Here is a 15,860-nt window from a genome sequence, read left to right on the forward strand (position 1 = left end):
TTGAATAAAATTAAAGGGTCCTTTGACTGACCCACGTACTTGAGGTTATATATTAAAAAAAAAATTTTTTAAAATAGGAATGGTTTGGAGTCCTTACAGATGTGTATCAAAAATACACATGTTTATATTTCCTGAACTTAAAACTAAATTTTTAAATAAACAAATAAAAGACTCAAATAAATTGAGATTCATTTTTGTTCAGAGAATGCAACAATTATAAATGACAAAAGAAGAAAGAAATCATAATAACCTTAGGGTCGAATCCCTGAAAAACCGTGACACTTTTGACAAATCAATAGATGACAACTAATAATTTTTAAATTTTTAACAAAAGTCCTATATTTTGAACCCAACATTACACTATTCAGTAAATATGTTAACAAATTTATTGCCGAAAAATAATAAAATTTCCAAGGAATTTTTGCACTAGTTAAAAATCCTCGAAATTCTTTTTGTTATTGTGAAAAATCTCTAGAAGTACTCATTTTTAGCAATAAAAAATTCTTATAAAATAACTAATAAATGAACCGTAAAATTTTTGAAATTTTTCAATGATAAAATTGAATATAAAAATAAACTTCATAAGTGAAAACAAAATGTAGATTATCTACATCAATTATTTCTCAGAACGAGATATTTAATCAGAGTTGTTTGCGACCCTACTGTCTCTCTCAGACTCATCTTCTAACAATTGAGAAACTTAGGGGATAACTTACGTAGCCATTTAATTGTGCCGGATGCCATTTGAGTTCGGAAACAAGTTCCAATGAGCTTGGTAGTACTTTCCTGTAGGTAATTATCTTGAAAATTAATGAATCACCATTTTAAATAAATCATTAAAAATAATTATTTTAATGTTAATTCAATTTTTTAGATCTATATTTTATTTTTAATACGAAAAAAAAGTAGAACATGTATTTACAAACATATGAGTAGAGTTTGTGTATTCAAGACTTTATAAATGTATTTGTGTCAAAGGGACATTCCGGTCAAGACCTCCGTTATACTCTCACCTTTGTCGTGCCATCGCCAACTTAGTTCAGGACTCAGAGACCCGAGGGTTGTCCAGAAAGTTAAAGGTATATCAAACAGATCATTTTATTTTTCAATGTCTAATAAATTTATTTATCCACTGCGAATCCAGGATAATTCGAGTGTTCAATAATACAACTCTCAACATGTTTAATAATTAAACACTTAAGTGCTCAAAATTCGTCTATAAATCTGATATGCATTGTTTATGGCCCTAAACATTGTAAACAATTTAAGTGTTTAGTTTTTACGCACTTTGATTTGCAGTCATTGAATTTAATTTAATAATAAAAAAAGAGGTCTCGACGCAAATTCGATCGTCCACTTCATTATACATTTATGGCTTAAATGAAATTGGCCTGGAATTGATTCGATTATTTATTCTCGAAATATCTGAGACGAAAAAAGTTTATAAACATGTTTCCATACAGAGATATATCTAGAAATGATGGATTATTATTCTAGGGACTTTGGAATGTAAAGATATGTCCAAATTTTCAATTCAGACTCATTATATTAACACTCCGAATGGGAAGTTAATAAAATACAAGAATTATTTTTAAAATAAATTCAATAATTTTTAGTGGAAAAGAAAAATCCCTAAAGAATGAATTTTATTACTTATGGCAGTAAAAAGATATTCCCTAAGTTTACGTTGAAAAATAAAATAAGGAAATGTAAGAACGAAAAAGGATAAAAGAGAGTACAAAAAAGTTCTGATACTGCAGAGTAGAATCTAAAGAAGCATAAGAGAGTGAGAGAGAAAGAGATAGAAAATAGGAAGTGCGAGGGAAAGACAACAGATTGCAAACAAAAGACGAACGAGCACGCGCCACTCATCGTTGAGCGCTCGATGCGACAGTGACGTTTTCCCTCCCTCAATTTCAGTCAGAATCCAACCCCTAACTGTGCGCCTATCCCTGCGTTAACTCATCCTCTGCACTCCTTTACTCTGTTGTCACCTAGAGCTCGTCTCCCGTTCCACTGACGTTGATGTTTCTCCTACTCTTCATCCCGCGTAACCGTTAACTTTCTCCCCACCACTACTCGTGCTACTTCTTGCCCCGCACGCGCCACCTCGCGGCTTTTGATATCACTAAAACCCCACCAGTTCTGCTAACCAATGCCACCAAACCCCCTTATACTCCTACCTCTTCTTTACTCGTCACTATCTACATCTGCCTCATACCCCTTTCTCTCTTTCTCTCTTTACTCTACTCCAACGACGCAGATATCTGTTGTTATCACCAGTTATTTGCATCTCTTGGAAGGGACTATAGAGACGACAGAAATACTCCGCTGCTACCCTGGGAATATTACAAGAGAGGAGAGTACTTAGCCAAGTAGAGGGAGCTCTTTCAAATATACTTTAGAAATGATGGAAAAATTTTATTCAAATATCTTCGCTCTTTCTATAATCGTAACCATATAATGTAGACAACTGTACCACTGGAATTTGAATTCTAGTTTTTCGGATAAATAGTCGTTGCATTTGACTCTGGTTTTTTTTTCATTCTTCTCATTATTTTCAGTGAAGTCATTTATTTTTTACTATAATTTTAGTGTTATTATTATTAATGATAGTGAATTAAATTTAAATACAATAGCAGAAAATTTAAATAGTAATCATTCAAAAATTCTTGATGTTTTTTAGCTTTCGGGATTCTTACTCTATCATAACAGATTATTACCCTTTTTTGTCCGGATTTTTGATAAAAAATTAATCTCTGATCTACTCTTTATAAGCAGGGAGTACATTTCATCCCTCTATACTTTTTGAAAGTTATACACTGTTCATTTCTGAGACCCTGAGGAAGTCTGACCAAAACTTGACTTTACTACTACTATTCTAGAATATTAATGATTTAAATACAGAAGAATTTTTATTACATCAAAGCATTGCAAATCATGATTTTCCTTGTACTTTGAAGACTGATAGCATTTTATATTTTAAGTTCTGATGAATAAGAAGAAAAAAAGATGGAGGGAATAAAAGATTATTCAAAAATTTTTTTATTTGAGAAGATTGCTTAAAAGTTGTTGAAATTTTTCACTGAGTCAAATAAAATTGAAATAAAAATAGCGAGGTGTAAAGAGACGTTAGCATAAGTATCTTAGGGGGTGATACCCATGTGAAAAAAAATGTGCCTGAGGGTATAAAAAAGAAAAAGGACAAAAGTGGTGAGTACAGTGGAGGGAAAGTGAAAGAGGTAGAAAACAATTCACTCAAAAATCTACGCGACTGCTTTTCGTGACTATGGATACACTTATTTGTCCTCGCGGCAATCTGTCAGCTCTCGATTTAGCCCCTTTTACCCCCTCCCTCTTTTCGCCTGTACTCTCTTCACCCCTTACCCATAGTGTCGTCTCGCGCGAGCCAAATGTCTATCCCTGGGTGTAAAACCGACATTCGTCTGTCCCACCTCGTTTGCTTCGTTTCCAACGACCTGCTCCCTCTAAACCATTCTGTCGTCACCATCGAGTCATACGGGAATTTTAAACACCGACGATTCGTCTACATCTACCCTTCTTCAGTGTCCTCCTTCGACAGTAATCCCCTCTACCGTCCTGACATTATCTCCATCGTAAGTCGGTCGAGTTTGTGTTTTTAAGCGGGTTTCGTCTGGAAATGTCAATTTAACTTGTTACGTATTTGAGGTTGGTTATTTAATAGCCATTTTGATGACAAACTTTGTAAACCAATTAAATTACTTATTGGTTTGACTGCGAGAGTATTGAAAGACGATCGAATCTATTGAATATTCGATTTTTGATGAAAGAAAAAAAAACTGTATCAAGACTAATTTTTTTGTTCTAGGGAATTTCTGGTTCGTAAGTTGTCATCATAAAAAAGTACTACACGCAGAAAAATGTATATTAATAATTATTTTGAATTTTATGGTAATTTGGTGACACTGCAGTGTGAGGGTAAAAATTACTATCCACATTGTGAAATTACTAAATTGCAAAGTAATTTTTAGGGTAAAATCAGAAAAAATTACTATGCAGTTTAGTAATTTTTACAATGTGTATGGTAATTTTTACCCTCACACTGCAGTGTCACCAAATTACGTTAAAATTCAAAATAATTATTACTATACATTTCTCTGCGTGTAAGGAATTTCCGATGCGTAGGTTGTCATCGTAAAAAAGTACTAGATAAATTAGACGGTGATATGAATTACTAGGAAAAAATATTTTCATGAGATTGGCAATGATTTTTAAGCGGTTGATATATTTGATAATTTTATTTGAATTAAAAATTCCACTGAAAATATAAACATACCAATTTTGTGTCTAAAGATTTATGGTTGGTAGTGGGAATGTGAATAAATCATTAGATAGATTGAGAGAAATATTTCAACGCATAAAAAATGTAATAAAAAATGTATTCGAATATCATATGTAGATCGTTTTACCGTATAAATTTTTTCAGATAACAAAAAAAAAATATCGGACTACACTCTGATTGTTTCACTCACTAAAATTCTTGGAATCAGTAGTACAACATATTTTGAATCAGTCTTGTTATGGCTCGAAATGAAGATATATTAGTCGAGATTTAGATGAGCTTTTGTAAGGATTGAACGAACAAAATAAGTCGCGCGTGGATGCTAAGCTTGTATATACGATATTATGTAAATCGTAGGGTGGAGCTGTGGAGATATTCAGGCGAAAAGTTTAAGAAATAGATATTTTCAAGAAGACGTGAATAAACTTCTCAATTCACGTGATTTGAGCCACGAGTTGATATTTTAGAATCTTCAGCAGAAATTGGAAAAAAATATTAAACATTTCAAGCTTTTACCATATTCAATAATCATTTTTTTTTAAATAAAATCTGTCAAATTTTTATAATAATTTTGCATTCTAATTGAAGACAAACATTCTGAACGAATTAAAATTGACAAGAATTAGAGTTTGAAATGAAAACAAAAAATGTCAGCCTAAACTTAAATTACTCTATTCAAAAAATAGTCCTAATTAAGTAGTATAGTAGCTCTTAAGTCAGCCTTAAAAAATTTAGTAATTAAAAAAATCAGCCAAATGTTGATTTGTCAAGATAAAAAAGGCGGGAAATAATAAAATGATAAAAAAGACATAGAACTTCAAGAAAAATCAAATAAAAAACTATCATTAGAATGGAATTAAAACTTAATGATTTAGAAAGTGTTTGGAAAGAGAATAAAAAAAAATCACCAACTGCAATGTCTCAGATTCATCCTAACTCACTTGGCGGTGAATGTGGCATTCAACAGGGGCTGTGACGGCGGGTGACTGTAAGGGGGGTAGGAGGAGGGGGTGAGAGGGATGATATGACGAGGGAACAACAGAGAAGGGAAATGATGCGCAGATTGGCCGGATCATTTCAAAAACCACTACCCCCATACAGTATGGCATCTCTCTTACACACAAACTTGCTTGACTCAGTTGTAGTGTTGGGAGTGGAATCCAACCCCCACTGCGAGTATTTCTCAAGCTCTTTCAGTCGTTGTCATTCTCCAACGATCTGTGCTCTTTCTCTCCCTGTGGACTCGATCGTATTCGGACCACAAACTCACCCGTTCCTCGATTATTATCTCATTTGCTAGCACTAGGTGCACACGTGTCGCTAGTAGGCTTTGGGGATCCTTTAAGGATTGTAAAATACGGTGAAGCGGTCGAGAACGTGACACACCACGTGATAATCGACTACAATATTTGGTAAGTAGCAAAAAATTTTTTCAACGCTTGCATTCTTTTCTTTCTGATTAAAAATTAGAACTTTTATGTTTCACTGATTCGATATTTCATTTATTTAGGTAACGTTCTATTTCCCTTGGGGTAAACATTTTTTCGTGTTAACGTTTTTTTGTTTGAAACCGTAAATGAACTTATTTGTTTTTAATCAGTGAAAGAAACTGTTTTTTTTTTTATCAATACACAAAAAAAAAATCGTCTATTGAGACTAGTGAATAAAAAAATTTTGAAAAATGTTTCGTGTATATTTTAATTTGACACTGAACTATCAAAAAGATCGAAAGAATTGTTCAAATATTCATCAGCGTCAATTTAAATGACATTTTCACTAAACTTAGTGTTACTGATGATTTATTTTAGAAAAAAAAGTGTAAAAAAAAAGTTAAAAATTGATTTGATACTTATTGAACTAAATCACTAGATGTTTCACTGAATAAATATATCAGCAACATTACATGAAAAAAAAAATTTCTCCTTGAATTTTTTTTTCTAATTATAAAATAGTTCTAGTATTATTAGCTGTAATTGCTATCTTGCTACTTTTATCAGCAATTGACATATTTCCACTGAACAACAACTTGCTTAATTACTAATAAATTTTAATACTTTTTGAAAAATTACTGTTTATCAACACACACACAATATATGGAAGTTATTTTTGATTTCTGGGTGTATGTAATGCCTCCATGGAAATACCGCATAAAAGAATTCACTATTTTATATATCACTAAATCAACTGATGAAGACATTTCACTGATTCACGGTGTTTTTCTACCTCCCTATGATTACACTCTGCTAGAAAACGAAGTAAAAGAGCATTATAAAGAAAAACAAGCAAAATATGGGATTCCATGGGAGGCGGGAAATTTGAAAGTGAAAAGTCAAAAGGCAATTATTAGCGATCATTTAGTATCAGCTGATGTCATTTATGTTAGAAACACTCTAAATGAGAATATTTTAAACAGATTAATTGCCATCAATCCCACAGTGAAGGTTATTGCCTTAGAAGAAGAACTCGGATATGATGGAAAAGTGATGAAAACATATTGTCAGTATCATGATGATCGTGACAATAATTATTGTACCACTGATAATAGCAAGCACATGTATCACTGGCTTAAATGCCGAATCGAAAGACTTAAACGCCCGCGCGAGAAATCATGTGAACGTAGTTACTATGTTAGTAATAAAAAATGTATAAATTTCAGAATTCAGTCGAAATTACATTCGCATGAGACCGACGAACAAAAGTCTAATTTTAAAATATGCTTCAATGGCCAAACTTGACCATCAATAATTAATGAAATTTAATTGATGTAAAATTTATAAATTAATATTATTTTTTAATCACTACACTGCAAATCTAAAGACAACCCAAGTGTTGATTTCTACAATAGAATATTCGGAAATTCATAACGGTAATGCCATAAAAAAACCATAACATTTTAGACATACCTCAAAATGTCTACATTTCGGCGACACAAATGCTATAGTTTGTTAGCAGAATTGAACATTGTTCTTGCACGACTAGTAGTATGGCAATAACCTATGTTAACAATAAATTTGGAGATAAATAATAATAATGACGAAAACGAACTAAAACTTGACCATTCGAATTTGCTTGTTACATAGGTGCAATATTTTTGTGCTATTAAGTTTAGTGTTTAGTCTAACTTCTAGCTAAGCTATATACATTCATCAATGCTAGACTAATCGATGAAATCTGTTGGAAGACTGAATTTGATTTCTGATAATTGTTTACTATCACTTGGGAGAATTTAATAAATTAATTTTTGATTCCTGACACGAATCGATCTTCTTAAAAGTGTTATCACTCTACATCTCATTAAAAAAATATGTTCATATAGATGGCGTTAAAATGATTTTCTAAATAAAAATAATGATGATCATCAATAGAGGTTAATTTTAAAAAATTAATAACAGTCAAAAATTTATTGGACAAAATTACTGAAATAGTTGATGATGGATTTATTATTTCAGAATTCGGTTAAAAAAATTTTTTCCAAGCTCAAAGTGAATGCAAATAAGAGCGAGAATGCTGAGAAATTGAAACAATCCGCCAATTAGGGTGGTCGACGTGACGGAATTATGCAGATTTCTCGGAATAGAAATAGACGCGTGATACGAACTGGCAGCTGGCGCACAGCTTAATTCAATCTGCAAGTTGTCTTATGAATCGTAAACCAAGTCTGTAGATTATATATTATCATTATATATATAGACATAATCTCTTTTCTACATTTATCTTTGCTTCATTTATATTCTACCACTAAGTAGATTTGTCTTTATTCTCTTCTATTATGCATAAAGTGTTTTAAAATGTATGAAACCTCTATGAAAATCATTTGCAGATTATTTTTTATTCAATAAACTGTAATATTTGCTAAAAAGTATAATTCAATTTTCTGTATAAAAATTATCATTATAATGTGAGTGCAAATGCTCTAGGAGATGAAAAAAAATATTTGACGTCGAAAAATTGAATTAGTAAATATGAATTAGTTAAATGCTATAAAATTCAGACGATCATAATTATAATACATTCATTTATACAAGTAACTGTGCATTATAGTTTCTATGATTTAAATGATAGGCTAATGAATATCAGAGCTTATGTTAGAAATTCAGGATTATGGTGAAGAAACATTAATTAAATATAGACTGAAATTATTCCGTTATATTAAAAGTATTGATACTTTATTTAAAAATAACGGATTGTGCTGAAAAGTGCATCTGATCCTTCAGAGATTTTCTTGAGACTAACTACAAAATTTTCTTAAACATTACTTTATGGTAAAGGTAACCAATCCTCTCTTCTTTGTTCATATTTATAGATATCTGCAGTATGTGGCATAATGTTGAATAGTGACAAACTTAGTAGATTAATCAATTGTTCATTGCAATAAATAAAACTCGTGATTTGTCTAATACATAAATACGCAGAAAAAGAAGGTTTGCATAAAAAATATTCTGCAATGTGAGGTAAGCCAGGTACCCTGCACACACTGCAAATCGTAGTGTTTTAAAATTACGTCACCCATTTGATTAACATTGTAGTAACTTTTAATGTGTTTGGAAGTGTTTAAAAAATGACTACAATGTTAATCAAATGGATGACGTCATTTTAAAACACTTTAAGTGTTTTAAATTAAAACACTACGATTTACGGTGCAGACAGAGTGAAATTTATCCCGCAGAATAGTAACATTTACTCTGCAAGATGGCAATAATTTTTCTTCTACTCTGCGAAAAATTATTTCGAAAGAGTCAATTTTACTGTCTGACAGTGTAAATATTATTCTACATCCAAATTACAATTAATTTCAGAGTAATTTTTACTCATTTCCATGCAAATAATTTATAATATTCTACATATGGTGTATCCCAAAAATAGACAATGTGATCAAAAGGCTTACTTTTTTCAATCAACACAAGGAGAGAAGGATTAAGTAAAAATTATCCTGTCATACAGCGTGGTTGTAGCACACTAGACAGAAAGAGTAAAATTTACCCTTCCACTTCGTCGAAATTCTTAATTTTAAACATTAGCTCCACTATTCTATCAAAAATACTCGCTGCCAAAATTCTTATTACTCTTTAAAAATGAAATAGAGATGAAATGAATCTGTTTAGAATAATAAATAAATCTTAGAGTCCCACTAGACATCTGTGGACTATACTTCATATTTTTAATTAGGATAAGTACTTTAAGATAATTGTTGGCCAGACTTTTGTAGATTCTCCTAAAGAGAACATCATAGCAAACAGATAAAACTACTGAATGATCATCTTCCTAAAGTTCTAAATAAAAATAAATACTCTTCATTGAAATATTCTTCATTTCAATTAAAATATTAATTCTAAAATATTATTTAGTAACCCATTTCCCAATACTGACATCGTGACCTAAAAAAAAAAAAGTGTTATTTCCGCTACGATGCCCTTGGGGAACCAGGCGACACCCCATTGTAGTATAGTCTTGCTGATGCTGAGTCTGAAACCAGGACCCTTGAGGTAACCGGTAGAATTTTCGAAGGTAGGACGATTTCTTGTGGAACTGGGACGACCTCTTAAGGTTGACACCATCAGGCCTCTATAGATCTTGTCTACCTAAGGCTGAGGAAACCGGGGGGGCCCATGTGGCTTAGCGGAATCTCCGAAAGCAAAAATAACGTTCTTTCGTACCACCATATATTGGAAATCGACAGGGACTGTTCCGGGGCTCAGAAGGGAACCAAAGCAACTTGGGAACTTAGGGAACCTGCAGGCCTAAGACATAAGACTTTACTGTGCAAACAGACCCTGTACAATGGCCCCGAGGCTCAGTGTAGGGGAAGGCGGGACATTCTAAGACACCTTCCAAAAAAAAGCCCATTTCCCAACAAATACGTTTAGAAATCGGAAAGTCAAATTATTTTTATCCAGCAGTGAATTTTGAATTCTTATAAGTAAACTTAATACTTACCAGGTGTTGTAGGAAAATAATTACTCACGACAATATCGCTCTCACATCTATTCTTTGTTCAGTGTAGTTTTTATATGTTTATGTTTACTTAAGCAATGCATTACACAAATTTACTCCTGTAATTATTTTAAAGCAGAATTGACACAATTTATACATTAATCGATTTAATCAAAATTTTTAGCTTTTTCTGAACTCATGAATTTATGAAATGAAACGATTTTAAATTCTGCTTATTCACTTATTCTCCATTTATTAGTTTTTTCTACCTCACTTTATTATAATTTTATAATTATATCTCAGATTTTATTTTATGTTATATTCATCTGAATGATGTTAAAAATACTATTTTACTCGAAATTGTATTCAAGAAATATTTCCACCAGACTTGATTATAATTTGCTAAAGAATAAAATGCTAAGACATGGAGAGAGTTGGTTGAAGAGAGTGTTGTAGATGGGTTCCATTGTTAGGTAGAATTAATTGAATACTATTCTTGAGTGCTTGATTTCCAAGGAGACAGTCCTGGGGTATTAGAATCCTCTAAGGAGTCCAATCTCTCAATTGTTTTACCCCTCCATTACGTATTTAAAGACGTCAACTACAGCAGTTCTATTTGAGGTTTGCAAAAATTATTACGACCATCCTTTTTATCAAAAAATCAAAAACAAATAGTTATAGTTTGTTTTCCAACATAATTGTTGTGTCACAAAATTTTAGCCACACATAAAAAAAAGTAAAACAACAACTAGAAAAAATGTAAAATAACCAAACAAATATTGTAATACTTATTGACTGTCCTCCTCCCCTTTTATTTATTACGAAGTATACTGACAGCAGTCCATTTCCCGTTCATCCTGTCTGTCTGCTCGGGAACATAATATCTCCTGACGGAACAGTGTGGACGTCATTTGTTTGGAGAAAACAATGGTCCTCGAAACAATGCTCATGCCTCCATCTCTTTGCTCTCATTCACCAACACAAACCTAGACTTTGTCATGTATACTCTGTATACTCTTCTTCAAGAATTAACATCCAGATTCGAGAGTTTGAAAAATCGCTTTCTGTTATTCTGCTAGTTTTTCATCAATATTGATTCAGCAAAAATATTTTTAATGAAAAAGTTGCCATTTTCGGTGTTTTATTAATCCACAAAGATACTTTCTTTACGTAGAAAATAGTAAACTGGTAAAAAAATGGGTTAACAATATTTGACAGATATTTTTCAAGAATTTTTTGATACTAATAGAAGGATTTGTGTTTCAATAAGAATCATTTTTTAATAATTAATAAATTTTATTTTTAAACCGAAATACTATGATTGGATGAGTAATTAATAAGATAATAAAATTACAATTATTGGTTATTCATTACATCACTTTATGAACCATAGCTCACAAAATTATAAAAAGGTTGTTTCATAGCATCCCGGGACAAAATAACATTGATCTCACTAGACACACATAGATTTACTTAGATCAAATTTACTTTAAAAAACCTAAAACAAGCCCAATAAACAATCTTAAAATGGCTAAAGACTTTTTGTTTCTAAATTTCATACTTCTTAAGTTTATTGAAAAAAAATTTTATTTTCGAAAATTCCGAACATTAAATGCATCTTTCGCGAAAACTGCAATAAATGCAAAAAATGTTCCAGACAAAAGTTGTAGATTTTAACATTCTCTACAACATTTATTTGAAACATATTTTTATTTCCATAATTGTTTACGCGAAAAATGAGAAAACCCAGCTTTTAGAGCAATCTTATCTCTTTTTCACCCTGACACTGGGTTCACAACCCTCTTAAAACTACCCCTAGTCAAATTTAGCGTGCCTAGGAAAATTCCAGCCAAGTTTGAGCGAGGTTGAAAAATTGCCATTTGAGCTCTAACTTGACCTAATTGAAGCCCAATCTTGACTTGAAGAAATTTCCAGTGCCCAAAACGAGCCAAATTGAAACCTAAAAATATTTTCTGTGAGCCTGAAAAATGATTTGGGCTTGAATCGGACTTCGTTTGGACACGCCTATCATTTTTACTCGGGTTCCTATCAATCGAAATTCATAATTTTGTTATCTTTTGGTTTTTTTGTTTATGAAAAGTAACTGTTGTTCTAAATAATACATAATTATCTAGAATCATATAAAGTTATGAATAATCTCCTCCATTATATTATCTTTAAAATGAAATGAAGTATTATCATTGCTTCATTCATAATATACGAAATTGAAAAACTGTTAAGATTTTATAGAAGCATGAAATTGTGGAAATATTTAAGCCAATTAATAAATAACAGTCACGCCAAATATTTTCAATATTTTCACAATTTCATGCTTCTATAAAATCTTAATAGTCACGCCAAGTTTTTTTTGTTATGTTTATTGTGTCATTAAACGTTCTAAATTTTTTTTCAAAAAAAAAAAAAAACTGAAAGAAATAATTCATTTTATGTATTGTTGATTTGTAGATTTAAATAATTAGCGTTTAATGATTTTAGGACTTTTTGTAATTTCATCATTGGGGTTATTTATGTTTGGCGCACATTTTTGTACAGCCCAGAAGAAGGGGGCTGTTTTTGATGAGATTTAGTAGTCAACAATAATATTTTGTTGATATAGGTCTAATTTTTTAAAAATCATGATAGATTTTATAACATTTTAAATGAATACTGCTTGATAGTGGGCTATGCTACCAGGGTAAACAATTACTTCTATCAGTGTATAAGAAATTACATTGAATTTTCTTCACTCATAACTTTGTTTCACTTCTTTTCCAGATAATTAATTGGCGATAGCCATGACAACAACAACTGGAGACCCATCAACACTCAAGACCCCTGCATCTCTATCAGGTGGAGATCTAGTATCCAGATTACTCGCAGCAACACCACCATATTTGTACAACGTACCATTGACACCACATAGTTTTTTCTTCAGTGAGATGCTTCGTTCTTTTGTACAAGCCAAGTCCGAGGCAGGATCATCGATACCTGTACCATCTCCAAGTATTGGAAGACGTCGCAAGAGGTCATGGAAGGAAGCACGAGATCGGCCACTCGAATTGACGACCAAAGATAAACCTCAACATCAAATAAACTCTACAAGTATCCAGGAAAAATATTTTCACAGTGATATCAGTGAAAATCGATATAAAAGTGAATCTTTTGATGACGGCAAAAATCCTACGACAAATTTTGATGAAAAGAATGGTCACTTTGGGGCAGAAGTGTTGAAGTCTCTTGATGAAAATCGTACAGATTTTTCGAAACACAGCCGACATTTCTTCGACGACTCATCACGCACTTTAGCAGAAGAGTCGATAACTCAACAAGACATTGAAAGAAAGAATTACGAAGAGAGGATAAAAGTTGGATCAGAAGTGAATTTCATGAGTGAATCAAAGAATAAAATTGATTTTAGCACAAAAAATATTTTATCTAGTGTTCCAACTAAGTTAGAAGATGTACAAAGCAAGAATTTTGGAATTCCCAATAGTCTTTCAGCAAATCCTGAATTTATTCCAAATCCTCTGTGGTATCCACCTTATCCCATGCATCAATCGTATCCTGGGATTGATCCACTGCATTTTTTTATCGACCTGAGAGTCTCAGGACACATTTGGGATCGGAAAATAAATGAAAGACAATTACCTTTCAAGAGTAAACATTGTTCAGCATTCAGTGTTCCTCAGTCTAAAGAATTTAACAATCGACCACTTAATTTAACGAGAGATGAAGCAGGAAGCTCGAGAAAAAGTGATGAAAATGCACAAGGAACTAATTTCATTTTAAAAAATCTTACTAAAACTTATAAAGGTATTGAAAAGAGCTTCAAAAAGGAACAGGATAATAAAGACGAAGAGAAGAAAAATCAGGAATGTAAGTAACTTTTATTTCTTCATTACCTTGTGAATGATTCCATTTTCATTTACCAGCTCTTGTAAGGTTCTTTATTATTGATAACTTGATGTGGACCTAAAAAGATTTTCTGATTGTTCTTTAAGGTAGTACTACCGGTTTTAGGATTCACGTGGAGAATTTAATAAAACGTGGCATATTGGGATATTATAACATCATAATTGATCAGTTAAATTTTTGAAGGTCTACAGAGAACTGATAAAAAAATTAATCTTGAAAAATTTTTACCTTCACCATTCATCCTTACGGTAAATCACAGATTTTATTTTGTTTCACAAAACTAGACGTTCAGATTTCTATAATAATGGTGTCATAACTGTACTATCCTACGCCATCCAACTATGGGGGTCAGCATGCAACAGCTCCATTGAAATCATACAAATACCGCAATCGAAAATCCTCAGAACACTAGTAAATGCCCCATGGTTCGTGAAGAATGACGTCATACATGAAGACCTCGGTATGTCAACAATCAAAGAATAAATAGCAAGATTCAGCGAACGATCCATCCAAAGACTCAATAACCATCTCAATCAACTAGCAACAAACATTCTTGACAGAAGTAAAGAAACTCGGAGACTCCAAAAGAAGTTCAAACCGCTAAACCTACCACAGAGATACATAGAGTGAAAACCAAAGGTTTTCTCTTACTCTACTTTAAACTTTCCAGTACCTAAAATCCAAACATCCGAATTACTCATTGTTTTCTTTTTGTTTTTTTATACTAAAAAAAAAACAAAAAGATTCACAAACAGATTGTAATTAAACTATTTAAATAAAATTAAAAAAAAAATGACTGTACTGTAAGAATACTTCAGAATTTTGACTGTGGAAATTTTTTTTCAGTTTTCTGTAGGCCTTTAAAAATTTAACCGATCAATTATGATATTATAAGGTCCCAATATACCAAGTTTCATTAAATTCTGAACGTGAATTCTAAAATCGATAGTACTACCTTAAACTCTAAAAACAAATTTTCAATTTGTCCTAAAAAGTCCTCGTCACATACCTTAAAAAGGGTCCCCATAATTTCTCTTGGAATTTAGAAAAGGACTTTTAATTGTAATTTGACCCTAAAGAAGGCATTTTAATTTTTCTAAGTTCATAAAAATGCCTAAATATCATAAAATTGTAATTATAACTAAATTCTCCACCTTCTTATACCTAAAAAAGTAAAATTAATTGTATTCTAAATGTTTTCATATTATTTAGGTGACAAAAGCACCAAAGAAGATGAAAAAACTCCCTCTGAATCAAATAGTGTTAATAAAAATGAGAAAGACCTTCGAGCACTCATCGGGTTGGAATTAGTTGTCGATTACGTGAAAGAACCCAAGGAAGAATCGATTGGTCAGCAATCACCACAAAATTTAGAACGAGAATAATCTTTTTACTTAACTATCCAATAAATCTTATTTGTGATATATCTTTGTAAATAACTATTCTATTAATATAAACAATAATGGCATTAAAATTAAGACATTTTCGTTTTATCAACTAGATAATCTTCAAAAAAAAAAGATTAATTAACAATAGCACATTACCGATACTTCTGTATATTTAAGAATGTATTAATAATATGAAATAATGTGTTAAAATGAATAAACAAGTGGAAAAAATGCGATTAATAAATTTAATTAAATGGATGAGATTAATTTCCTTTACTGAAATCCGTCATCTTTATCATCTC

General features: G+C 31.6%; 2 protein-coding genes across 4 annotated transcripts; both read left to right on the forward strand.

The window, feature by feature from the left end:
- The first annotated feature begins 1,027 nt into the window (after positions 1-1,027).
- On the forward strand, positions 1,028-15,858 carry LOC118073060 (uncharacterized). 3 transcript variants are annotated; one of them, XM_035093354.1, is made up of 3 exons: positions 1,028-1,079; positions 13,031-14,131; positions 15,383-15,858. In XM_035093354.1, exons 2-3 carry the CDS (start codon positions 13,051-13,053, stop codon positions 15,553-15,555), a joined length of 1,254 nt encoding a protein of 417 aa, XP_034949245.1. In that variant the 5' UTR covers positions 1,028-1,079; positions 13,031-13,050; the 3' UTR covers positions 15,556-15,858. The 3 variants fall into 3 exon arrangements, with proteins under 3 accessions (XP_034949245.1, XP_034949244.1, XP_034949246.1); XM_035093353.1 differs by lacking the exon at positions 1,028-1,079 and adding an exon at positions 5,551-5,736; XM_035093355.1 differs by lacking the exon at positions 1,028-1,079 and adding an exon at positions 8,192-8,280.
- On the forward strand, positions 6,306-7,467 carry LOC118073063 (uncharacterized). The gene has a single exon (XM_035093357.1). It carries the CDS (start codon positions 6,418-6,420, stop codon positions 7,057-7,059), a length of 642 nt encoding a protein of 213 aa, XP_034949248.1. The 5' UTR covers positions 6,306-6,417; the 3' UTR covers positions 7,060-7,467.
- Positions 15,859-15,860: the final 2 nt, after the last annotated feature.

This window comes from Chelonus insularis, unplaced genomic scaffold, assembly GCF_013357705.1.
Source record: "Chelonus insularis isolate UGA/USDA-ARS -01 unplaced genomic scaffold, ASM1335770v1 contig_95_pilon, whole genome shotgun sequence".
NCBI lineage: Eukaryota > Metazoa > Arthropoda > Insecta > Hymenoptera > Braconidae > Chelonus > Chelonus insularis.